Source organism: Acomys minous (assembly GCF_964271855.1).
Source record: "Acomys minous genome assembly, chromosome: 9".
NCBI lineage: Eukaryota > Metazoa > Chordata > Mammalia > Rodentia > Muridae > Acomys > Acomys minous.
The window spans coordinates 17,360,431-17,385,552 of record NC_140490.1 but is presented as its reverse complement, the minus strand read 5'-3'; the positions used below and the strand labels follow the sequence as shown (position 1 = coordinate 17,385,552).

The 25,122-nt window shown below is 42.9% G+C and overlaps 1 protein-coding gene across 4 annotated transcripts; it reads left to right on the top strand.

Annotated features, from left to right (window-relative positions):
* Positions 1-2,411: 2,411 nt before the first annotated feature.
* On the top strand, positions 2,412-24,542 carry NCOA4 (nuclear receptor coactivator 4). 4 transcript variants are annotated; one of them, XM_084796863.1, is made up of 10 exons: positions 2,412-2,556; positions 15,916-16,070; positions 17,458-17,598; positions 17,770-17,858; positions 18,057-18,165; positions 18,621-18,710; positions 19,868-20,011; positions 21,313-22,317; positions 22,589-22,729; positions 23,146-24,542. In XM_084796863.1, exons 2-10 carry the CDS (start codon positions 15,930-15,932, stop codon positions 23,149-23,151), a joined length of 1,866 nt encoding a protein of 621 aa, XP_084652989.1. In that variant the 5' UTR covers positions 2,412-2,556; positions 15,916-15,929; the 3' UTR covers positions 23,152-24,542. The 4 variants fall into 4 exon arrangements, with proteins under 4 accessions (XP_084652989.1, XP_084652992.1, XP_084652990.1 ...); XM_084796864.1 differs by lacking the exon at positions 2,412-2,556 and adding an exon at positions 9,216-9,360; XM_084796865.1 differs by lacking the exon at positions 2,412-2,556 and adding an exon at positions 9,425-9,641.
* The last annotated feature ends 580 nt before the right edge of the window (positions 24,543-25,122 follow it).

Genomic DNA, 25,122 nt, shown 5'->3' with positions numbered 1-25,122 from the left:
AGGAGAAATTGTTACAAGGGACACTGAAATGGCTGCTTTTATACACTCTGGGCAGAGCAGTTTATTCTTTGGTTTTTAAAAAAGACTTATTTTATTTATTTATGTGTGTGTGTATGTATGTATGTGTATGTATGTATGTATGTATGTATGTATGTATGTATGTATGTGTAGTTCCCATGAAAGCCAAAAGAAAGTGTTGACTCCCTGGAGCTGCAGCTGGGGCATTTGGGAGTTAACGGACATTGGTGCTGAGAGCCAAACTCTTATCCTCTGGAAGGGTAGAAATTGTTTTTGGCCACTGACCACATTTCTTTAGCCCATATCTTTGTCTTCTGAGACAAGGTCTCCTGTAGCCTAGGCTGGCCTCAAAATCACTACGTAGCTGAGGCTGGTCTTCATATCTTCCTGCCTCTACCTCGTGAGTGACAGGACTATAGGTATGTGCCGCCATGCTGGCCTTGGCAGGACAATTTAATCCCAAGCCCATACTTGTGCTTGGACGGCAATGACTCCTAAAATTGTGTGTGCCTGTCCATGTGCAGGTGGGTTTTCTAGGAAGGTTTGTTTCCATAGCTGCTCCCTGGCTCCTGTTGGTTGGGTGAGCTCCTCTTCTAATCAGATACCACACAGAGCTGGGACAACCCTTCCCTTCTCACAGTATCGTCACCGCTGTCCACTCCCTGAACAGGGAGGGTGGGAAAGGCAAGGTGGGGACCCTGTCCCAGAGCAACCCAGCCTTCCCCTGAGCTTGTCAGGCCTTCCCAGTGTCCTTCAGTGCATGCAAGGGAGAACGTAGGACTCACGTTAGGGATGGTCTCTCTGGCTCCACACAGGCAGAAACAGAACCCTTCCGTCTATACTTTGTGCCTTCCAGCCAAGCGATGCCCTTACATTGGGGAGGGGAGCCCCCAGACAACTGGAAAAGTGTGTGGTCTGCTTCTTGCACAGAGCATGTCTGAGCAGCAGGACTGTGAATAACTGTCTTCCCCCTTCTGACGGGCCTCTTCTTGTCTCATTGACAGAATCCAAACGCCGATGTCTTATGACAAAGAGAAGTGTCACAAAATATTCCACCCAGAAAACTGCAGCTATAGTGTGGTGGAACGGAAGAACCCTCAAAAGGCCTGTACTGTCCGTAGCTGGGTAATGTAAATGTGCTTCTAGTGGGCCAAGAGTTGAGCAACATTTGAATATTTTGTATGAATTAAGTTTACCAATTACAGGCTGCGTGGAGGTAGCCTATAATCTCAACACTGGGAAAGCAGAGGCCGGCAAATCTCAAGGCTAGCCTGGTTAACAGAGGGAATTCCAGAATGGCCAGGGCTACACAGAGAAACCGTGTCTCAAGAAACTCAAGTAAATAATGAATAAATAAATCTGTCAATGAAACACTGTCTCAAAAATGCAAATAAATAAATAAATAAATACATGCGCCAATTATGTTTGTGTTGACTTAATGTATGTTATAAAGCAAGCAAATTTTAAAGGAGACAAAAAAAAAAAAAAAAAAAAAAAAGAAAAGAAAACCAAACAAATTAACCCAACAAGAGGTGGTACACGTTAACAGTATCATCCCATGCTCAAATGGGTTTCATGCATGTGTCTTCCTATGGGGTCTATGTCCGTTTCCACCACTTCTGCTATGTTGGATTTTTCTTCCTGTGTTCTGTTTCTGGTTTACAACGGGGAAAAAAAAGCATACGTATTCACAATAAAACTGGACTTCTTTTCTGCCCTTGGTACTCAAGCTAATCCTTCCTTCCTCTTAGGTAGGAAAATAGTAGCTCATATTCCACAGCACAGTGGGACAACTACGCTGATTATAATAATCATCTGCTATCTCCGTCTCCCTCTTCTCTCAAAGTCTCAGCAGTGGAGGCTGGCCTCGAACTCCTGTTCCCTCCTCCCAAGTGCTAGGATTGCAGCCAGATGCTACCACACCCAGATTAGCTATTTAAGAAATAATTAGTTGAGAGGAGTTTCTGTATTATCAATACAAAGACATAATGAATATTGCAATTACCCACCCCTGCCCCACCCCCATTGTTTACATATACCGAAAGTTACCATTGTACCTCATAGATATGTACAATTAGTATGTGTCAATTCAAAACGTTTTTTGGGGAAAAAAGGTTTGCCTTGACTTGTGTAATAACGGAGCCATACGATATAAGGTCTTTTGTATCTTGCCATGTATCCTTGCATAAAATAAAATCTACCTTGTGAGAACATTTTGTCTGAGAGGCCTACCTGGCATATTTCTCTCTCCAGCATAGCACATCTTCAAAATGCTAAATTGACTTACTGATAGGCATGAAAAGGACGCAGATTAAGTGGGCAGGGAAAGTTAAAGCCCGGCTCCACGTTGAACCCGTGAGGCGCTTTGCGCAGGCGCGGAAGGAAATCTCGCGAAACTGTCAGAACCCTAACGAGAGGCGAGCTAGGAAGACCATACTTATCGCGAGAACTCTGCCTTCAGGGTCCCGATCGTTCCCGGCTAAGTGTCTGGGTCGGTCCAAGGTCCGCTCGGATCCCCGGAAGAAGCGCTACCAGCTGGTAAGGACGTGAGCGGCCGGCGGGCGCGCTTCGTCTTGCTGCCCATCTCCGGCCTGTGGCGTGTCCTGCCCTCCATTCTCCCCGACACGCGGAGTCCCGGGCCACTTAACCTTACCTGCCTGCGCGCGGGGCCCAATCACCCCTCCCTTTCCCGTTCCCGTTAGAGCTGAACACGTCTCCGTTTCCTTCTCCTTGTCACGCAAGGCTCGAATTCCTCTCCTTCCCCTCGTCCCGGGTCCATCACCTCTTCCTTCTCGCCTACGCGCCGGGCCTGCCCCCTCTCCTCCCTCCTGTCCCTAGGCCACGTTTGCAGCCTGAATGCTTCTTTTCCATCCCTTTCCCTACGTTCTCCTGGCTGTCCTTTTCTGGGTTTTCCATGGTGACAGCCCCGTTTCCTCTGTCTCTTGCCTGGGACTCTGGTCCCAGGTGGGCCTGTTTTCCATTACTGATCCGGGGCACATTTGCTCCTACTCCTAATGGTTTGGCAAGGTAGAATGCTTTCAGGAGGCCGGCTACGTCCTGGACACAGTATTACTTAACATCCCATGTAATTCTCCCGACAGCCCCTTCTTCCTTCTGTTGATAAGAAGAGAGAGCTTGCAGGGTCATTGATTCGTTGCTTGGGCACTCGTTTATAAAATGCTGTGAACTCAGATTATTGAGGATATATATAGTAATGTAAGAAGTGGGCATGCTCCTGGCTCAGACAACTAAGTCCTTTTGGTGGGAACTGTACAGTCTTAAGTGCTACAGGCTGAAACTTGGGAGGATGGGCTGGAGTTTTCTGGCTTCCAGCACACACCGCTCTCTTACTAGTGCTGTTTACTAGGTAAGTCTCACCATCATGATTTCCTTTTGGAAGGACTTGACTTTCTACCAGCCACTAGGTTATTTGGAATATACTTCCCCGACTGTGTATGCGGCAGGCAATCTGTTGTTTCTGTTAGGATCCCACTGTGACATTTCTGAACTGCAAAGTACATCAGAACCTTGGAAAGGAATTCACCCTGGTGTGGCAACAGAAGATTTATTCAGTGTGTACTGCTCAGCAAGATACTTGATTTGCTCTTTGGATTTTTTTTTTTTTTTTTTTTTTTTTTTTAAAAAGCTCGACGCAGATCCCACTGCAGGCCGTTGTGAGCTGCCTGATGAACGTCCTGAGAACTGAACCTTGGTCCTCTGGTAGAACAGCAGGTGCTCTTAACCACTGAGCCGTCCATCTTTCCAGCCTGGTTTGTTTGCTTGTTTGAGTCAGGCTGCTGGAGTCCTCGTGGCTCTGCTGGGATTACATAGGTGCACGTCACCACACCCAGCTGATTTGCTGTTGGGAAGATTTGCTAGCCTGCAGAGTTGTGATGACGAGTGAGATAATGTGTAGCCTCTGGCCCTGCTAACAGTCCTTACATTTGCTTCTTTTCTTTACCTCTTCCGTTGGGTCTTAGTCTTTCAGTCTCTAGGAAAATAACCTAGGCGTGTAAGGTCTTGTGATTAAAGTCTGATGATGACTTATATCTAAGTCGCTGCAGCCACATTATTCCTTTGAGGAAATATTTTCAAAAGTGGAAAATCATTGAGCTACAGAAAGGAGAATGTGCGTCTTAAAGAGGACGGTGTATCTGAATTTAGAAGCATGTAGGACGTACTCCCATTTCCAGTTATTAAACTAGCGTAGATTGCTGGGAATCTCATGGATCGCGTATAAGGGTCTTCTAAAACTCTGGCTGTTCTGGCACATATTCCTGTTCCATTTAGGACTCTTTCTTGGCTAACATCTTTGGTGCTTTGCCCACACAGGGTTAACATAACGAGAGGCACTTATAGACAGTCACTGATCCTGCTAGTCACCTTTTAACTGTGCCTCTCTTCAGAAGTTGTCTGTGAACCAGTAGCACAAAGTCTCCACTAGATGGCAGACTCAACATTGTGTTCTCAGGGACAACAACAATGCCTTGCAGTTCAAGGCCTTAAATACTTGAGTGACTGCATAAACCTTAAATGGCCCCTTCAAAATACCTGGTGCAGCTGAGGGGTTTAGGCTCACTCTGGATCTTAGCCAAAAGGCTAAGACGCAGCTAGACTCAGACTTTTGGACTTGGGAGCTTATGACTGTAGGTATCATTTTTAATCCTGTCAAGTCTATACTAGCTGCCAAGCTGAGTATTCTTGATCTGGGGAGTATCACCAGAAGTGCCCTGCGTGCTTGTCTGTCAGAGGAGCCATCATATTGTCCTTCTCAGCTTGTCTTCTGCAATTGGTAGATCTAACATGTCAGTCATCGTCTGTAAACTTAGAGTTTATATACCCCATACCCTAGCATGGCATACGTACTCCCTGAGCTAGATAGCGTCACAGGCAAGTGAACTAAGTAACCTTTGTGTAGGTGCTCTGTAGCATGAGCGACTGCCCAGTGCTCATGCCTGGTTTACTCCAGGTTGGCTTGATTGTGCGGTGGAATCAAGATGGTTTTCTTGGGGACTAGGATCGGCTCGGAGCTTTGAGCTTCGAGTTCCCCCTGTTTGGCATTACCTCGATGGCCCTAGAGACCTAGCAGTTTGGTTCAGTGTTTGGTGAGTAGCTGACAAAATAGGTTAAATGGGGTTTGCTTGTTTGCCAGTAAGTAGCATGGTCTTAATGCGTGGGCAATTACAGCATCCAAAATAATTCATCAGGTGTGTTTTGAGTTTTATTTTGGCATTATTGCTCATCCCTCTGGCTTTAGAGAGGAAAAATATTTTATCTCTTGTTTGCTTCTGCAGAGAAAACCCGCAAGATAGTTATCCTCTAAAGCCAGAGATTAATGGGCTTCTCATGTGATGTAGGTAGGCAGCCTGCTTTCCTATGCTTGTCTTCCTTGGGGCAAGAGGTTCAAGGTGAAGACTGGGCACAGCCCAGGACTGAAAGCCTCCCTTGCTTTTGCTGCTGTCCCTTGGAATTGGTACTTACTGCAAAGCCTCAGGGGAAATGTTGAGCTGGCTGTAAATACAGCACACATTTTAACTCACAAGCCCATTGTTGTCTTGAGTTTATGGAACTAAGATTTTTGAGTCTTTCAGTTTTAAAAACAGCCTCCCTCAGCACTCACCCTGGGATTATAATTTCCATGGTGACACCCCCACCAGTTCTGTTTTGTTTGAAGACAAGGAATTAAGTTAGTCTGGGTGTTGTTGCCAGGGTTCTGGGAGTCCAGACAAGAGGTGGAATACTGAGTTCAAGACCAGCTTGAACTAGGTGGAGCTCTCAGAAACCAAGGGCTAGGGTGTGGCTGAGTTAAAGCGCTGTACAGCATATTCACGGCTGGGCATTATGCTGCCAGTGCTGGGTGAAAAAGAATAATTGTGTTAGAAACACTGTCCTCTTCTAAATTAATATTATAGGCTTTATTGGGACAACACCAAGTTAATTATGTTTATAACAGAAATATTTATTATAGTGGTTGCTGTGAATTTGATCACTAATAAATTGTTTATTCATCTATGGATAAAGATGTATTAAACCACTGGTGAGTTCAAGCATTGGTACAATGCTATGGGTATCTTTTTCATTCTGCTAACTGTGTCCCACATAGAGCATGTGGAAAGGGTTCTTTTTTTGTTTTCTTGTTTTTTGTTTTTTGATTTTTTTTTCGAGACAGGGTTTCTCTGGCTGTCTTGAACTCACTTTGTAGACCAGGCTGGCCTCAAACACATAGAGCTCCACCTGTCTCTGCCTTTCAGAGTGCTGGGATTACAGGTGTGCTCCACTGTTCCCCGCCTCCGCACCCCTCCGGCACCCACCCCCTCTTTTTTTTTTTTTCGGGACAAGGTTTTTCTGTGTAGCCTTGGCTGTACTGGACTTGCTTGTGTATCAGGCTCAAACTCACAGAGATCCACCTGTCTCTGCCACGTGCACCTGGCATAGAAAGGGTTCTTAATGCCAAGATGCAGATGATACCAACCTGTGTGCACAGTGCTGGGATGTTCAAAGCTGGAAGAGCCCTGAGGCTAAGAAAGCAGATCTAACAAGGGCATCATGTGCTGAGCCAAGTGGTCCTCAGCTTGTGGGTCTTGACACCCCCCCTCCCCCCGAGGAGTGGAATGACTTTTTCAAAGGGGTCACCTAAGACCATCAGAAAACAGATATTTATATAATTTATAATAGTAACAAAATTACAGTTATGAAATAGCAGTGAAAATCATTTTATAGTTGGAGGTCACCACAATATGAGGAACTGTTTTTAAAAGATGACAGTGTTAGGAAAGTTGAGAGCCACTGTGTTAAAGGGTTCATGCTGGAAACCTATAGAGATGTCTGTAGGCATAAGGTTATTGTTTAGTTTACATGCTGATTCCCATAATGCTGGGAGTACGACAGAATAGCATAGAGGGTTAAGAACAGACTTAAACTGATCAAGATGGGTTGTGAATCCTTGTGTTATAAAAAAAGAGTCTCAGTTATTGGTGTGATAGCAGGGCTAAGAAATAAGCTAAGAAAAACGAAAACACAGTTTTATAAAAATAAGTTCGACAGATGTCAGTAGGCACAAGAAGGCAGCACGACAGTTCTGTGGGCTGGAAATAGTGAAGAATGGTGTATTTGCTCAGGAAAGGTTTCGAGTGCTTGTGACTTGCAAAGCAAACAGCTCAAAGGGACTAACATTGCTGGCAGAACAACCCGGAGAACCAAGCTGGACAAGACAGAGACAATGGTGGAAAGAGGGACTTCTTAGTTCACTAAAATGGAGATGTCAAGAATCACAGCAGTCCCCACACTGATTAGCTGTGCTCCCTGCTCCCTGATATGTGGACAGGGTCTCAGTATATCACATGTATATATGTGTGCTGGCTTTGAACTCATAATGTAGCCCTGGATGACAAGCATGTGATTCTCCTGCTGGGGCGTCTTGAGTACTGGGATTACCTTGCTTGATAGCAGATTTACATTAACAAATTAAGAATTTGTCACTGAGATGCTCATTCATCCAGTGTTTGTGTCTTTACCAAGTGTGTTATTCACAGCAGCTATTTGAAACTAGTTGTTTTTGTTCTTTTGCACTGGGATCTCAAACTGTGCTGACTCTGTGTCTGGATTTGTTGTCTAGAGATGTTTCAGTCTTTTTTTTTTTTTTTAAGATTTATTTATTTATTTTACACATGAGTCCTCGATCTACATGTATACCAAAGGGCATCAGATCACATTATAGATGGTTCTGAGCCACCATGTGGTTCCTGGGTTCTGGGAATTGAACTCAGGACCTCTAGAAGAGCAGTCAGTGCCCTTAACCGCTGAGCCATCTCTCCAGCCTGAGATGGTTCAGTCTTTTCTCGTGATTTTGCTTTACTCTTTTTTTGGGGGTGGGGTGGGATGTTTCGAGATAGGGTTTCTCTATGTAGCTTTGACTGTCCTGGGCCACCACACCCGTCTCTTGCTTTACTCTTAGTGTTCACAAAAGTCACTTTATATGCTGTCTGTGGCCCCTGGCCTCGGCACTGCCTCCAGTGTGCTGAGTCAGCTCACCCAGCCCTTCCCTCCACTCTTAAGGCTGGACCCTGAGCACACCTCAGGAAAGAATGTCTGAACTAATCTGAGCAAAGCAAAGTTAATGAGTTCATTAAGTAGGGATAAGAGAGAAACACCTTTCTGTTCAAGCAGTAGACATCTAAGACATGAGTAAAGGCTTCTTCAGAGTTTTGTGTCACATGTGTTTACCATGACTTTTTATGTTGCGTTGCTCAAAAGTTGCAATTTACAACAAAGTCGAAAGTGTAAGCAAAGTTCAAACATGAAGTGAAAAAGAGAATAAGCTGGTCTAAAGAATGAATGTTTGTGAGTGAAACAATGGTGTGTTGTTCAGGGCTAGGGATGAGAATAGTTAATACAGTTCAACTCAAGGCCAGGACACTCTGGCCTTAAGTAAGCATAGGGGGTTTGTTAAATTTGTATTTGGTGAAACTGTCTCAGGTGTCCTGGGTTGACCTTGAATTCTTCTGTGCTTGATGCTTCCCTTTCTCTCTTGATTCTGTTTCATTCTAAGTGTTGAGATTACAGGTTTGAGCACGACACCAGATGCAATTGGTTGTTTCTGATACCCCCTTTCTTAAATGCATTTAGGAAAACAAGCTCTATCTCTGTAGGCAATTTTGGTATTATCAGTTACATAGAAGTTTTCTTTACTCTCAGACAGGAAATGTAAAGTAAATTCCAGGGTGAGGGGCATTTTTCCCTTTCTATGTCCTGGCTCATTTTTTTCCTGGGGCCTCGGGCACTTGGAGAGGCTAGCCTTAACTACACAGCAAGAGCCTTTCTGTTTCTGTTTCTTTTTCTTTTCTTTCGAAACAGGGTTTCATTGTGTAGCTCTGGCTGTCCCGGAACGCTCCCTATAGACCAGGCTGGCCTCGAATTCACAAGAGCTTGCCTCTGCCTGCTGAGGGCTGGGATTAAAAGCGTGCATCACCACAGTCCCAAAAACAAAAATAAAAAAAAACCCAAACGAAACCAAACCCTTCAACCCAACCAAATCAAAATAGCTCTGGGGTGAACCCTCAGCCGGCAAGAGGTAGTGCAATCCGCCTTATTGTCTGTAGCTGGTGATTTGCAGCAGAGATTCTTCACTGGGCCGGAGCCAGCTGGAGAGGCTGCCGAGGGCTGGAGCCTGGGGCCTGCGGTGGCCGGGTAGTGGGCGGGGTAGCAGGTGTGTTTGTGGAGGGGGAAGGGAGGCGTGACGCATGCGGGGCGGGCGTGACCTGACCCGGCGCCAGACTGGCCGGTAGAGTATAAAGGCCGTCGCTCGTTCACGCAGTTGTTTTTGTCGCGGGACCAGACTGCCAGGTAAGTTCGCTGCCGGGGCCTGGAGAGCGCGCCTGCGTGCAGGAGCCCTAGGAGACCGGCCTTACTGCCGCTCCTAGAAAGGGCAACCGGAAGCTTAGAAAGCTGTTTGAGTCACTGTTACTCTAGCTTAATTTTGCCGTTAGTTTTTTAGTTTTTGAACCAGAAAAACCTTCCTTAGTTTTGCCATTAGGTGGCAGAATTGTGCGGCCGTTTTTCGGTTACTGCTTAGAGTTTATGTGCTGGGGTCTAACTTGTGAAAGCAAATTAGAGCCCTGCCGAAGGTAAAGAATTTGAAGTGGGCTCAGCTTAAGATCGTTATAGTCTTTGAGATAGTGTGTTGTGATTCAACAACCTGTTTTCACTGACAGAAGAACAAGTGAAGACAAGAAATGGCTCAAGGTAAAATTGCAAAATACTACTTAACTGTTACTAAATTGGTAACTTTTTCACTGTACAAACGGTCTCATGTAGGTTGTCTCTTCAACGACTCAGTTGACAGTATTTCAAATTTGTTACATACATACGTGTGTGTGTGTGTGTGTGTGTGTGTGTATGTGTCTCCTGTGGGTCTCTTAGACCTCCTTGGGTTTATTGACTAAACTGCCAGGAAAATCAGCTTTCTTGGAGGCAGAGAGCAAGCTGACACAGAATGAGATCTGGAGGGTAGCATGGGGCTGGAGAGATGGCTCAGAGGATAAGAGCACTGGCTGCTCTTCCAAAGGTCCCGAGTTCAATTCTCAGCAACCACATGGTGTCTTACAACCATCTGTAAGAGATCTCGTGCTCCGCCGGTGTTCATGCAGACAGAACACTGTATACTTATAATAAATAAATAAATCTTTAAAAAAAGATTATCTCTAGCCAGGTGGGTGGCACCGGCCTTTAATCCCAGCACTCTGGAAGCAGAGGCAGGCTTGGTCTACTTAATAAGTTCTTGTGTTTAATATAATATATAATATAATATAATATAATATAATATAATATAATATAATCTATATTAAACCTTGATTCACTCAACAAATGAAACCTGGAGTGGTTATGATTGTATTCAAAGGTTGGAACTGAGGGCTCTCTTCTTCCATCCTGCTTGGCACTGGTACTTGGTAGTATTTTGATTATTCTGAGCCTATCATGACAGTACTATGTAATTTTGTAGTTGTCATCTAAGGTAGACAGTTCTCGAACACTGCTAATAATTTATTCAAGACTAAAATGTATTGAGACTCTCAATGGAGAATAATAGTAACCGTTTAAAATATTAATCTTTCTTCTTTTTCTTCTTCTTCTTCTTCTTCTTCTTCTTCTTCTTCTTCTTCTTCTTCTTCTTCTTCTCCTCCTCCTCCTCCTCCTCCTCCTCCTCCTCCTCCTCCTCCTCTCTTCTTCCTTCTCTTCATCCTCCTCCTCTTCCTTCTCCTTTTCCTCTTCCTCCTCTTCCTCCTCCTCCTTCTTCTTCTTCATTTTCAAGACAGAGTTTCTCTGTATAGGCTGAGCTGTTCTGGACTCACTTTGTAGACCAGGCTGGCCTTGAACTCGTAGAGATCCTCCTGCCTCTGCCTCCCAAATGCTGGGATTACAGGTGTGCACCACCATGCTCGGTGTAAACTCTAATTTTGGTAAATATAATTGATGGGTTATAATACTCTAAAGGTAGAGGAGCTAACACAGGAATAGACTTGAGAACTCTCATTTTAAATCTAAGTCTCATCCCTGTGGTTGTGACCCTTTAAAAGGGTCATTATGGGCTGGGGAGGTGGGTTAGACACTTGCTTGTCTTGTAGAGGACCAGATTATTCTCAGCACTCATGTGGCACAACCACCTGTAACTCCAGTTCCAGGGATCTTTTTGGCCTCCAAGGTACCAGGCACATGTGTAGTGCACAAATTCTGTGCAAACCAAACACTCCTACACACCCCTACCCCCACCACCACACTTTACACTTATGAATACACGAGACACACATTCAAATTAAAAGTGAGAAGAAAACAGTTAAATGTGCAAACCTGGATTAGAAGGTTTAGACTGTACAGCTATAAGTGGGGAACTATTTATTAAAGAAGTGCCACCCATGTCTCCATACATAGCATCGTCTTCACTAGGACATCATGTGGAAGAAATGGAAATGGTGGCTCAAGGTCATAGTGCTAAGTGGCTAAAGGTTTCTCAGTCAAGGTCTCCTCACTGGAAAGTGATTGTCAATTTCGGTACTGTTTTCTGCATTCAACAGGTGAAGTTTTTAAGGTCTCAGTCACTCAGCAAAACCTCCTAACTGCAGTATCAACTGCAGTAGCAATAAGTAACAGAGTGCCTGTTGAGGTACTCTAATCCCAGCACTTGAGAAGCAGACACAGGTGAATTGCTGTGAGTTATAGGCCAACCTGGTCTGGTATAGAGTTCCAGGCCAGCCAGGGCAATGTAGAGATCCTGTCCCCAACCCACAAACAGTAACATAGTGTGTAGGGGCAGAAGTAAGTTTTCATATACAGATACCCTCTCACTTTAACCTCAATGCAGTCTTCTATGTGTTGTTGTTTATGATGGCCTTATAAGAAAACGTGAGTAGGCAGCCAGCAGTTGGGGGACATGCCTATAACCCAAGATGGGAGGCTGAGATAGGGTTGTGAATTTTAACAAGATGATTTTTTTTTTAAAGATAGTAAAACTGTAACTGTGGTAAACTCAGTCTTATAACTTCTCTTTGCTGACAGGAAAAACCAACAGGGGATTTTCTTTCTTTTTTTTTTTTTTGTTGAGACAGTCTCATGTTGTAGCCCAGGATGTCTTGGAATTCACCATGTAACTCAGACTGGCCTTGAACTCTCTTCAGTCTTGCCTCAGCCTCCTGACTACTGAGAGCAGTCATGAACCTCCGTGTGTTTTGTCCTTGTCCACTCCTGGTCAGTTGAAGATGCTTGTGATCGGATTTCAAAGATTCCTGTTAAGGATCTAGTAGTATAGTCTGCACTACTTGTATTTGAGTGTTTTTGGCTTGTCTAGAGTTGTGGGGTTTCCACACTGTGAAAGCAGTATTTTAATTAAAAATTTCATAGTGCCAGGCATTGCGGCATTCTATACAAGTGAGGACTTGAGAAGTTTGGCCCAGGTAACGTCATTTGGGAAGATAGCTACAGGGGTCTTGCATGGCTAATTTTTAGCGCAGTGTGGAAGATCTCATGGTAATGGGTGACACTCGGTATCCCAAACCTCCTAATATTACTTTGCTGGCAGGTTTTTTTTCAAAGACCTTACAGTGTGTGCCCAATACACTTGAAGCCCACTTACAAGATAAGATGTAAACAAATTCATACAGCTGATGTTTCCAGGGTTAGGCAGAATTCCACAAGGGCTTCTGACAAATGCAATTGAGGAAACCCTTTTTCTGTAAGTCATTGTGGGTAAACACACTGAGGTAACAGAATTAGCAAGTGGGAAGTTAGAAAACTTCCTGAACTTTGAGTTTTTGGTAGGAACTCAGAAGTTCCTCCATCTGAGTCCTTGCTGAAGTGGGTAAGAAAGGCTCTTGAGCTTTATCTTCCTATAAGTTTCTTCTTAATTTTTAAAAATTATTTTATGTGTATGGGTATTTTTTTCTGCATTTATGTCTCTGTACCACTTGCATTGGTGGACCCCCTGAGACAATAGTTACAGACCGTTGTGAACCACCATGTGGATGCTGGAAAACGAACCCTGGTCTTCTGGAAGAGTAGCAGGTCCTTTAACTACCAAGCTACCTCTCCAGCACCTCCCCCTCCCTACCAGTTTGGTTCTGAGGGTAAGAACTCAGTATTGGCCCTCTCCAGCTTTCAGCCTGATGTGAAACCTAGTCTTGGGGATGCTGTCAAGGCCAGTCCAAGATGCCCCTTTGCCTCAAATAGGCAGCCAGCCACTGTGACTCCACTGAGCTGGATGCTGCTACTGAGCCTAAAGCAGGCTTCTTTGAAGTCATTGCCTTCAGGACTTTTAGGACTTTTGGGGCTCTTCTGAAGTCTACATTCTATTAGACAGGTCTCCAAATGTTGGAAAGTAGTAATCGTGTCCTTGCAGAGTTGCTTATCTAGGCCAAACAGCCTTCCTGTTTGGAGATTCCTCCCCCTGCCCCCCGCCATGGTTTTGAGGCCTCCTTCCTTTTTCTAAATGTCTCCAAATGTTACTCAGAAGTAATTTCGAGCCTAATAATCATAGGACTGAGTAGCCTTGTGACAAATGCGTTCAAATAACATATGGATTAAATTTACTGAAGAGTAGAGTATAGAATTTGCTTTCAACAGAGTCTCTCTCTCTCCCTCCCTCTCTCTCTCTCTCTCTCTCTCTCTCTCTCTCTCTCTCTCTCCCTCCCTCTCTCCCCCCCTCCCCCCCTCAAATAATACTCCTCTGGCTGTCTTCACCCTTCAAGTGCAGACAATTTCTTTTTGCTTGATTAGGTTTAAAGCTACATGGAAATAGTTTTGGAGTTTGTTTCTGTGACAGGTCTATCATCTTGTTTCTAACATCTGCCTTTTATGTTTCAATCCCAGTAATAGAGAAAACAGGCATTTGTTTAAAACAAACAAAACCAAAGCCACCCCGCACGGGCCTGGTTATCTCTTTTGGGCTGTGACTATCCTTGGCTTTACTTGCTGTGTAGCTGAGGATAGGTAATCAGACAACCTTGGGTGTCTGGTCTTCTGCCTCTACCTCAGGAGTGCAGGGTCACAGGCACGGGCCTCCACACCAGGCTTATATAGTGCTGAGCATTGAACCAAGGGCTTCATGCATGTCAGGCAAACACTCTGTGCTTGATTTTTCTGTGTTTATAAACCTTACCTTCATTCTAAATCTCTCCAAGATAAACACCAGATTGCTCTTGCCATGAACTTTGTCAAACCCGCTTCATTGCTTTACTGACACCCTCATGTTTATCTCATTATAGCACTTGCTTTTCCTTCCACTTGAGCTCGTCTCCTATTAGAGAACCCTCAGTACTTACCCACACCAAATTCTTTTTTAGAAATCTCTTTTATACCTAAATTACATGAAACTATTTTGTCATATTTATTCTCAGGAAAGTTTTCTAACTATCTGTTGAAAAAAGTTTTTTTGTATGTGTGTCTGCCTGTCCAGTTATATGGATATCCAAGGCGTTAGATCCCCTGGAACTGTAATCAGGTTGTTGTAAGCCACCTAGGTGGGTGCTGGGAACTCTTAACTACAGAGAAGTCTGTAGCTCCTATGATAACATTTTTAACCTCCCTACCTCAATATCTCCTTTACAGATTCAGGTACATGCAGCTCTGAGTAGGTTTCAACTAAAGCTCTACCAAAGTATTGGCCAGCAGCTGCTGTTCAGCATAATCATGGTCCTCTAGTACCTCTCAGTCTGAACCTTAGAGTAATAAGTGCCTCATGGCTTCATGTGTGTTAGGAACAGAACTTTTCAGGCTTTTAAAAGTATCTTTGGGGTTGGGGATTTAGCTTAGTGGTAGAGCACTTGCCTAGCAAGCACAAGCCGTTGGGTTAGGTCCTCAGCGCTGAAAAAAAAAATCTTTATAAACTTTACTATAAAATACTTGCAAATATCCAAAATTACACATCAAAGTTAATCATACCCAAAGTCTATATTATTTTTTGAAAAGACTTATCAATATGTATCTACAGTACTCTGCTTGCATGTGCGCATGCATGACAGAAGAGGGCATTTGATTGTGTTATAGATGGTTGTGAGCTATCATGTGGATGCTAGGAATTGACTGCTCTGGAAGAGCAGTCAGTGCTCTTAACCTCTGAGCCATCTCTCCAGCCCATGTACATTATTTTTAATGAACAGTTTGAATAGCAATTCTGAAGCAATAGAGCATCACATTGGATCTTATACTTTCACTATCACATTTTTTTTTATTCATGTTGTCACCATTATTCTTCTACAGTGGTAGGATAAAGCCCAAGGAGTCACATGTGGTAGGAGAGTCACTTGTACATTGTGCCACATCTGTAGTCCGGAAACTAATCTTTGGTGCTTTTGTTTTAGTTTTGTTGTTTTTGAGACACAGACTCAAAACCAGTGCTGTGTATCCCTGTTTGCTGTGATATCCTCCCTTACCCAGTGCTGGAATTACAGCCATGTAGTATCAAACACGGCTTAATGTTCTTTTAACATATTCACCAGCATGTGTTCTGTTAATTCAGGACCACTGGTGGATTTTATCAGATACATGTGTTCACATGTAGATTGTCCCCAAAATAGTTATAGAGCATGTGTGCTCTCTCTCTCTCTCTGCTTATTTTGAGATAGAGTTTCTCCCTGTAGCCTTGGCCGACCTGGAACTCTTCTCTATAGATCAGGCTGGCTCCGAACTCACAGGGATCCACCTGCCTCTACCTCTTGAGTGCTGTGATTAAAGACGTGCATTACTGCCAGGCTAGAATTTTCTAGTAGAAAGAGGCTGGGAAGGGAAGGAAGGCAATATGTATTAAGAGTACATGTGTAGGAAACCACCCGAGCTGTTAGTAATGAGAACTGGTTGCAGTAACCTTTCGAGCCATGATTGTAATTATGGTGTTTGGATTTCTTTCTTTTAAAGGAACACTGAGAAGAATGAATATGAACCTGGAACAGAGTGGCTGCTACAGTAATAGAGAAACACTTTTGAGGTGCAGTGATGCACGGCGGGAGCTGGAGCTTGCTATTGGTGGAGTACTCCGGGCTGAACAGCAAATTAAGGATAACTTACGAGAGGTGTGCTATTGCGCTTTTCTCTTCCTTGAATCTGGTTGTATCACAAGGCTGGTTGGAGCACAGCAAAGCACTTAATTTGTCAGTGTCTCCCAGAGAGTTTGAGCCCATGTCCTGCATTGTCTTAACTCTAATCCTCTGCCTGGTGTGTTGGAGCTTTTGATCCCACAGGGAAATAAGTTATGCTGGAAGAATCTGAGACTCTACTTGGAAAATGCTATTCAGCATGTGTTTTGATTGCTCCTTTGAGTGGTTCTTGTACCCAGTCATGCAGAGTAACAAAGACAGAGTGAGCAGTATTCTGCTTAGATGTGTTTTGTTTTGTTTTGTTTGTTTTTGAGACAGGGTCTCTACATAGCTCTGACTGTCCTGGAACTCTGTATAGATCAGATTAGCCTTGAATTCATAGAGATCTGCCTGCATCTGCCTCCCCAGTGCTGGGATTAAAAGCATGTGCCTCAATGCCCAGCATAGCTGCACTTTTTTTGATACATAAAAAATGGCATTTCATTATGTCTCCATTTAACTTGTTGGTAGCATGATTTAAAAGGTAGTTTCTAAATGATTTTGTCATTCTGGTTGTCAGAATAAAAACTGTTACTTCCAATAGCATTCTGCTGGTGAGTGCTTCACGTAGTCTCTGACTTAGAAAACTTCTTCTTCTAAAGGAGAACTTTTAGGATATACTTATGTGGACGCCCATATGATTTATAGTTTTGAAGTTTTCCCTCAAAATGGTTGTATATAGATAAAATGTGAGTCATTATACTTTCCACCCTAATGGTCTCCTCGCCTTCTGGTTTACTATAAAAGACTACTTATTCCATGTATGTGGGAAAAAGGACATAGAGCAGCTACAGTGTCTGTCTGCTCTGCCTCTCTTCCCTTCTCTTTGCTTTTCAAGACAAGTTTCTCTGTGTAGTCTTGGCTGTCCTGGAACTCTATCTGTAGACCAGGCTGGCCTCCAGCTTACAGAGATCGACTGCCTCTGCCTTCCTAGTGCTGGGGTTAAAGGTGTGCGCCACCAGGTCTATCAGTGATCAACTTGTAAGGCTGTATACTAAAGTTGTATGGCAAGCTGAGGGGGATTAGTAGCCCTGACATATCTCTTTCTTTTTATTGCTGATACCCAAAATAAGCCTGACCTCTCAGAAGGAGGAGTGAGGAGTTTTGAAGTTAGGCATACCTTTTTGGCTCGGATTCTTTAACTAGGATTATAGGACTTCATGGGATCACTGAAATTGTAGGCAAGGTTTTGAGTATATGCTGAAATGGGGAGACTCTTCATAGTTGTCATAGTAAAAGACCCTGAAAAGTTTAAGAACACAAGCATTGTATGGAGCCATTCTTCGGCTTCTAACACTAGTTTATGCTACTATGCATTTCCTAGGTAAAAGCTCAAATTCACAGCTGCATAAGTCGCCACCTGGAATGCCTTCGGAGCCGTGAGGTGTGGCTCAACGAACAGGTAGATCTTATCTATCAGCTGAAAGAGGAGACACTGCAGCAACAGGCTCATCAGCTTTATTGGGTAAGGTGGCTAGAATTGACTTGAGTATGCTTTGGAGATTCCAGAGAATGTTTTCTCTGCCTTGAATTACTAATATGGCAGATAAAAGTTCAATCTAAAATGTTATATATTATTTTGGATATACCCAGTACTTTAGTATCTTTGTGATGAGATAGCTTCATTTTCTTGTAGTTAATGGGCCAATTCAATTGTCTTATTCATCAACTGGAGTATACGCAGAACAAAGATCTTGCCAATCAAGTCTCTCTGTGCTTGGAGAGGTAAAGACTTTTTACTTATTTTGACTTTGGTCTACACTAGTAGGCATAAAGCAAGTCAGATTTGTAATGCATTGCATGTGTTGGATTTAACTCAACTTTCTATTCTTATGTAAAACCATCCTACTTTTTTGTATATAATGTTACACTTGCTGATACTGGTATTCCTTGAAAAATATCTAAACTTTATCATTTTCGTAGATTGGGCAGTTTGGCCCTTAAGCCTGAAGATTCAACTGTCCTACTCTTTGAAGCAGACACATCTGCTTTGCGCCAGACCATCACCACATTTGGATCCCTCAAGACCATTGTAAGTAACGTTAATTTCAACTATTTCATAGGGCACTTTTCAAGTCTGTAGCTCATGGATGGGGGTTTGCTAGAAATAGTGGCTGATTAAGTCAGAGCAGTAGGTTGGCAGTTTGGGGATTGTCATTGACTCATTGAGAATACTTAGAGCTCTCCTTATCTTCAAAAATATTTTGACACACTTAAAAATAAATGTTATGGTTTGAATGGCTTTTAATAAAGAGCTGAGTATAGCTTTTTGTGGGTCTTGCCAAATAGGGAAGATTTCTTATGATGACATGGATAATGCAAACTGATCATTACCCCATAGGTGGTTGGATTTATGATGACCAGTACTTCAGTGAAAATAGAATGCTTTCCTCAATAATTTTGACATTTAGAATTATATTATCACTTTCTTCTTCTTCTTTTTTGATAGGAAAGTATAGCACAAATAACACAATTCTCTTTTTATAGCAAATCCCGGAGCACCTGATGGCCCATGGTAGCTCTTCCAATATTGGGCCTTCCCTAGAGAAAAGAGGTTATAATCAGGTGCCAGAGCAGGTAAAGTACAGTTTTGTTTCTGGTAATTGAGTCATTACTTTATTAATTCTTTTGTGTCACTATATCTATATCTTTATCTATCTATCTATCGATCGGTCTATCTATCTATATCTCACTGTTTATCTGTGAAAAGCATCCACTTGTGTCCCTTTCTTGAAGCACTGAATTTCAAATAGTTTGGTTGTTTTATAGATTTAATGAGAAGAACATTGCTACTGACATTGGTTCTTCCATGGGGAGTCTCTAATTCAGAGATGTATTTGTAAAAGTAAATGAATAAAAGATTGAAGACATCTGAGTTGAAAAATACTCTAGCAGTCAGCTGTGTTGCTCTGAGACAGGCTCTACCAGTCTGACTTACAACTAGTTATGTAGCCCAAGCTGGCTTCAACTTGGAAACCTCCTGCCTTGGCCTCCCAGAGTGCTGAGATTGTAGGTGTGTACCACCATCCTCGTCTTGTTTTATAATTGTGAAAATTGGGATTGTTAAGATGGCTTAAGCTCCTCCCCTTAAAAAGAACAAACTAACTAACTAACAACAAAAACAAATTTAAGAAAGAGCTGGGTGTGGTGACACACATCTGTAATCCCAGCACTTAGGTAGGCAGAGGTAGGTGGATCTCTGCAAGTTCGAGGTCAGCCTGGTCTACAAAGTGAGTCCAGGACATCCAAGGCTACACAGAGAGACCCTGTCTCAGGGGGAAAAAAAAGATGGCTCAAGTTACCTGAGTAACTTGAGGAACCTGTGTAATGATGGAAGGAGAGATGCACCTCCACAGTTTTTCTTTGACCTCCATACACATGCCATAGCATGCGTGCTCTGTCACACACAATACATTTTAAATATTGTATTTGTGTATGTGTGGCAGGGATGGACAGACCACAGTGCCTGTGTGGAGGTCAGAGGACCATGTGGATCTAGGGGATTAAACTCAGGTCAGTCATGCTTGGTGGCAAGTGTCCTTACCTGCTGATCCATCTCAGCAGTCCAGTAAGAAAAACATAAAAAAAAATGAGGCTGGAGAAAGCATGTAACCTTTAAGGTTAGTAGTAATATTAGAAGGGTTGGGCCTCCTGTTTCTGGTAAATTTTCTCTTGCATTTGATACTGCCTTGTTAAGCAGCTAGGTGTTTCTTTTGTTTTTTTATGGTTTGTAGAAGCCAGCATCCAGCGGCACAGCTGTTTCTCTAAGTGAATGGCTTCTTGTAAGCAAACCTGCTATTGGTCATCAGGCTCCTTATGTACCCAGTACCAACCCACAGGACTGGCTAACCCCAAAGCAGACCTTGGAGAACAGTCAGGTGTGTGGCTGCTTTTATTGTTTCTGAGGTACACTGGGTTAACAATAGCTTATATTTCAGTGTTATCTACATGTGCATGCCTTTAACCTTTAATACTACAATAGTGAAAGTACTTCACTATAGGAAGTTTAGAAAGAAAATCTTGCAAAATACATGTCAATAGTCCCAAGTGAAATGACATCAAGACAACTTTGTTAACAGTATTTTCTGTACATACATGTAAGTAAAAAATCATTCTGTGCTGGGCGGTGGCGATGCATGCCTTTAATCCCAGTATTTGGGAGGCAGAAGCAGGTGTATACTCTGTTGAGTTTGAGGCTAGTCTAGTTTACAGAATGAATTCGAGGATAGCCAAGGCTCGCAGAGAGAGATTCTGTCTCAAAAAAAACAAAAACAAAAAAGTCATTCTGCAATTTGTTTTGGTAAGTATATAATGTTTGATTACAAACAATTCAACTGGCTGAAACTTAAGATTCTGTTCCCTAAATATTTAGGAGCTATTATTTCCTGAGAGTAAATCCCTAGGTTACTGTTCTGTCTACCTGCTCTTTTAAAGACTTTTGATACATTGTGCCAATATAGCTTTTTAGGAAGTTAATGATTGATACTCATATCAGTGGAATATTCACCACCATCTTACTTTTTCTATATGCCGTGGACCTGTACATGCCTTGGAGACCAGGTCCAACGCAACTCGTGAAAGAAAACATTTAATTGGGCAGGTGCTTACAATCTCAGAACGGAGTTCTTAAGTTCATGATCCATCATGGTAGGGAGCGTGGCAGCAGGCAGGCATGGTGCTGGAGCAGCAGCTGAGTTTGCATCTTACTTGCCAGTTGGAGGCAGAGACAGATGAACACTGGACCTGGCATGCGCTTCTGAAACATCAGTGCCCACACCCACTGATGCACCTCAACCGCCGCCGCGTTCTAGTTCTTCCTCAGCAGCCCGCCACCTGGGAAGCAGCCACTCCGCTGTATACCCAGCGTGGCCACTCTCATTCACACTGCCTCAGCCACCAGCCTGGTGGTAGTTGTTCTTGTGATTTTCAAGGAGTATCAATCTTGCTTTTGAAGCAGTTGAATATTTTTATGCTTGTTGGACTTTTCTGACCTATGCATCATACAGGCATTATGTTAAGAATGCTGGTTCTCTTTTCTACAATTTAGTACAAGGCTACAAATACTTTAGTTTCCATTTCATACTTATAAGGTTAACAGAAAATGGAATTTTCCTATAAATGTTTATTTTAGCATTTTCCCCCGATAAAACATTAATTTGGGTACTTCTTGTATGTTTAGACTTCTACCAGAGCTTGCAGTTTCTTCAGCAATGCCTGGGGCAATCTAAAAGGCTTAGAAAACTGGCTCCTCAATAGTCATCAACAAGAAATTCCTGAAAAACCAAGTTCCTCAAAGTGTAACAGCCACTGTAGCACCAGCTCTTTCTCTACTGAAGTTGAAAAGGTTGAAGATGTAGAGCTCCTTGGTCAAGATGAGCTGGATCTGTCAGATTGGCTTGTGACTCCCCAGGAACCCTGTGATCTGGAGAAGCCTGAAAACGGCAGCTGTGACACCAGTGAGAAGTTTAAACTCTTACTCCAGGTGTTCAAAGAGCCCTACAATGTGAATGATTGGCTCGTCAAGCCTGACTCCTGTACCAACTGTCAGGGCAACCAGCCCAGAGGTGTGGAGATTGAGAACCTGGGCAATCTGAAATGCCTCAACGACCACTTGGAAGCCAAGAAACCACCAGCAGTCCCCAGTGTAAGCACTGAAGCTTGGCTTGTCCAGAACCATCAGGGCTCCTGTAAAGTAGAGGAAGTGTGCAAAGCCAACGAGCCCTGCACAAGCTTTGCAGAGTGTGTATGTGATGACAACTGTGAGAAGGAGGCTGTGTATAAATGGCTTCTGAAGAAAGAAGGAAAGGACAAGAATGGAATGCCTATGGAACCCAAGGCTGAGCCTGAGAAACACAAAGAACCCCTGAGTCAGTGGCTCTGCCCCTCCAGAAATGAGCTAACAGAACCAGCTAAGGCACCGGCTCCTGCTAGAATTGCTGATACTTTACAAGTCATAAAGAACACTTCCCTGTCAGAGTGGCTTATTGGGCCCACATGCAAAGGAGGTCCTAAGGCAGTGCCTAGCTCTGAGGAGAGAGCTGGCAAAGAACCGCCTAAAAGCTCTGTGGCCTCTTCCTGGTGTTCTTTTAACACTGCTGACTGGGTCTTACCAAGAAAGAAAGTCGGAAACTCCAGCCATTTCTCCTCTGGAGAAGATAAGTGGCTACTCCGAAAGAAGGCACAGGTGAGCAGACAACAAAATTTGCCCTGCTTGAATCTATTTTAATTTCTACTAAAGTTGGCTGAGGTAGTAATTTTCCCAAGTCACACTGCATTATTTGTGAATTTCTCAGGTCCTTGGCCTTCATGCTGCAATAAGGAAGAAAATCCAGCCTATTTTGTTGGAACAGTTGCTGCCTTTGTTCATGAAAAAGACAATACTTTGTTCTTTACGTCTGATTGGGAGTTTAGTCCCACGTCCCCTGGTAGTCATCTTCTTTTTTATGTTCTTGTAGGAAGTATTTCTTAATTCACCCCTACAAGAAGAACGGAACTTTCGCCCAGACTGCTACGGCCTCCCCACAGTTTGTGACCTCTTTGCCTGTATGCAGCTTCAAGTTGATAAAGATAAATGGCTGTATAGAACTCCTCTACAGGTGAGTACCTGCACCAGTGTTGTTATTAAAGTGGCTCATAAATGTTTTCTTCTTACCAACTTATGCTTCCCCCCCTGAACCACACCCTTGTTAATCTGTACACGAATAGAAGTACCTTAAATTTAAGGTATCACATGCTAGCAAAATAAAGATGCCTGACAGGCTTTTGAGTTCAAGGACGCTTGACCCCCAGATAGAACCACATCATAGCACATATGCCCCCATATGCAACACACACACACACACACACACACACACACACACAAAATAAACCTTAAAAAAAACTGAACCTTATCTGCCCACAATTTTCTTATCCCCTCATGAACTGTGGTGGCTTAAGACCTGAGTCTATTTCAAGGTGGGAAGAATTTTGCTGTCAGCCATAAACTGACACATGTGTGGGCTTTTCTTTACAGATGTGAAAGGATGGCCTACTAGACCTAGCAGCTCTCCTGCAGATTACCGCACACCTTTGAGCTGAGTGACTGCGACTTGCCAACCATTATGTATTCCAGGCCTGACTAGTCAGCTTAGTTCCTTTCCTGCTTAGTTTTGAACTAGTGAAGAGAAATCATAAATTATGAGTTAGTCTGTGAAAGAGGCTTGATGGTAAGGCGATTCATTCCTTCTTACAAAAGCACTACCTTGATCGGCTCCCGTACTAGAAACAGCATCCCATTGCACAGGCCTTTGTATGCTTCCATAACAAACAATAGTTTTAAAAGTGAGGTATTTCTGTATCAAGTGTGTTAATGTGTTCTAAAGGTTAGTAAACTTCTAACTTTTGATTGTGTTTTAGCTGTTTCTCTTGCTATGAGCTTCTAGTGGTTTGAAATGATTTTTTTTTTTGGTTCAGTTGATATACAGAATATTTCACACAAAGAATTAACCTTGCCAATACAGTATACTCCCCCGCCCCACTAAATGTCTATTAGTTATATTGCAAATTTTGATATTAACCATCAAATATTTAGCCTATATGGCATTTCTAACATTTTTCATTTGAAAGAAATTAAGCTACTACAATTGTTGCCTTTCTGAGTATCCAGTAAGCTCTTTGAAAAGAACTAATAGTTTCAAGACCATTCTTAGAGCAGTCAGAGCCCCCAGACCAACTAAAGCAGAAAGGCAAATGTTAGGAATGTAGTACCTGAGCCACTCATCACCCTAAGGATTTATTGGTGCATCCTGTGTAAATGGAAGCTGAGCTTGACACCTGGTGCTCTCAACTAGGGATAAAGTCAATGTCCTGTCACTTCAAGCACAGCATCCTGAACCTCCAAAAGTATGGTGCAGTGACATCTTGATTAATAGGCTGTGCTCAACACTTGTGCCTTGGGAGTGTTTATTGAAACTTCATAGAACTGATGTCCTTGAGTGATGCCTACATTTAGAAAGTTTTCCTGTCGTAGGAGAGTAACAGGATTTATGTTGTACAATTCTCCAAGATAACTTAGCTTTCTATGCTTGGAACTGCCTATGCTATTGGAAGTACTTCTGAGAAGACTTTATGGTTCCATAGTGATGACACACCATACAGCTTTACTAAAGCTCTGAATCACAGCTGAAAAGAGCCTCATATTTTCTTAAGTCCCCCAGATGCCACTGAGTATTATAAAGTTGGGGGGTAAAAACAATTTAAGGAGCCTTTCCAACATTTTGGGTTGCAGGGAACTTTGTAGTTTCTTTTTTGAGGTCTAGCACACTGTATTTCACATTATTAAAATACAAGTTAATCACTATGCTAATGATACATAAAGCATTCTTTTGCATTGATATGTTTTCTATCTTCATTAAAAGCATAATGGCCACATCACAGTTGTTTGTGTTATCTGTAAAACTCAAAATGTTAACATTGGTTAGGGGTGCAATAGACAAGACGAATACACAAAGAATGTATAGTTTTATGAATCTTATTACTTTCAGCCTTTCCTTTAAAAAAAAAAAAGCCTCTACATATATTTTTCTTTAAAAAAACACACACAGGCTGGGTGCAGTGGCACATGCCTGAAATCCCAGCACAGGCAGGCAGATCTCTTGAATTCTAGGTCAGCCTGGTCTACAAAGTGAGTCCAGCATAGCCAAAGCTACCAAGAGGAACCTGATTCAAAAACAAAACAAAAAACCCCAAAACCAAAACAATCAGCCAACCAAAAAAACCCACACACACCCCAAGTGATTTGGCTACTTATTTAGTATTTTTCTGCCAGACTTCCTTTTACTGGATATATTTAAAAATGTCCTAGTGTATTTTTCCCACCCATACACCAGAGGTTGCTTGGAACTTAGCATGTTATGTTCCCACCTGTAGGGCAGTTACATGGTTATCACTTTTCCTTTAGTTTTCCCCAGGCTTCTTAGAAAACTTCCAGCCCTTACTTATTCCCAGAGTT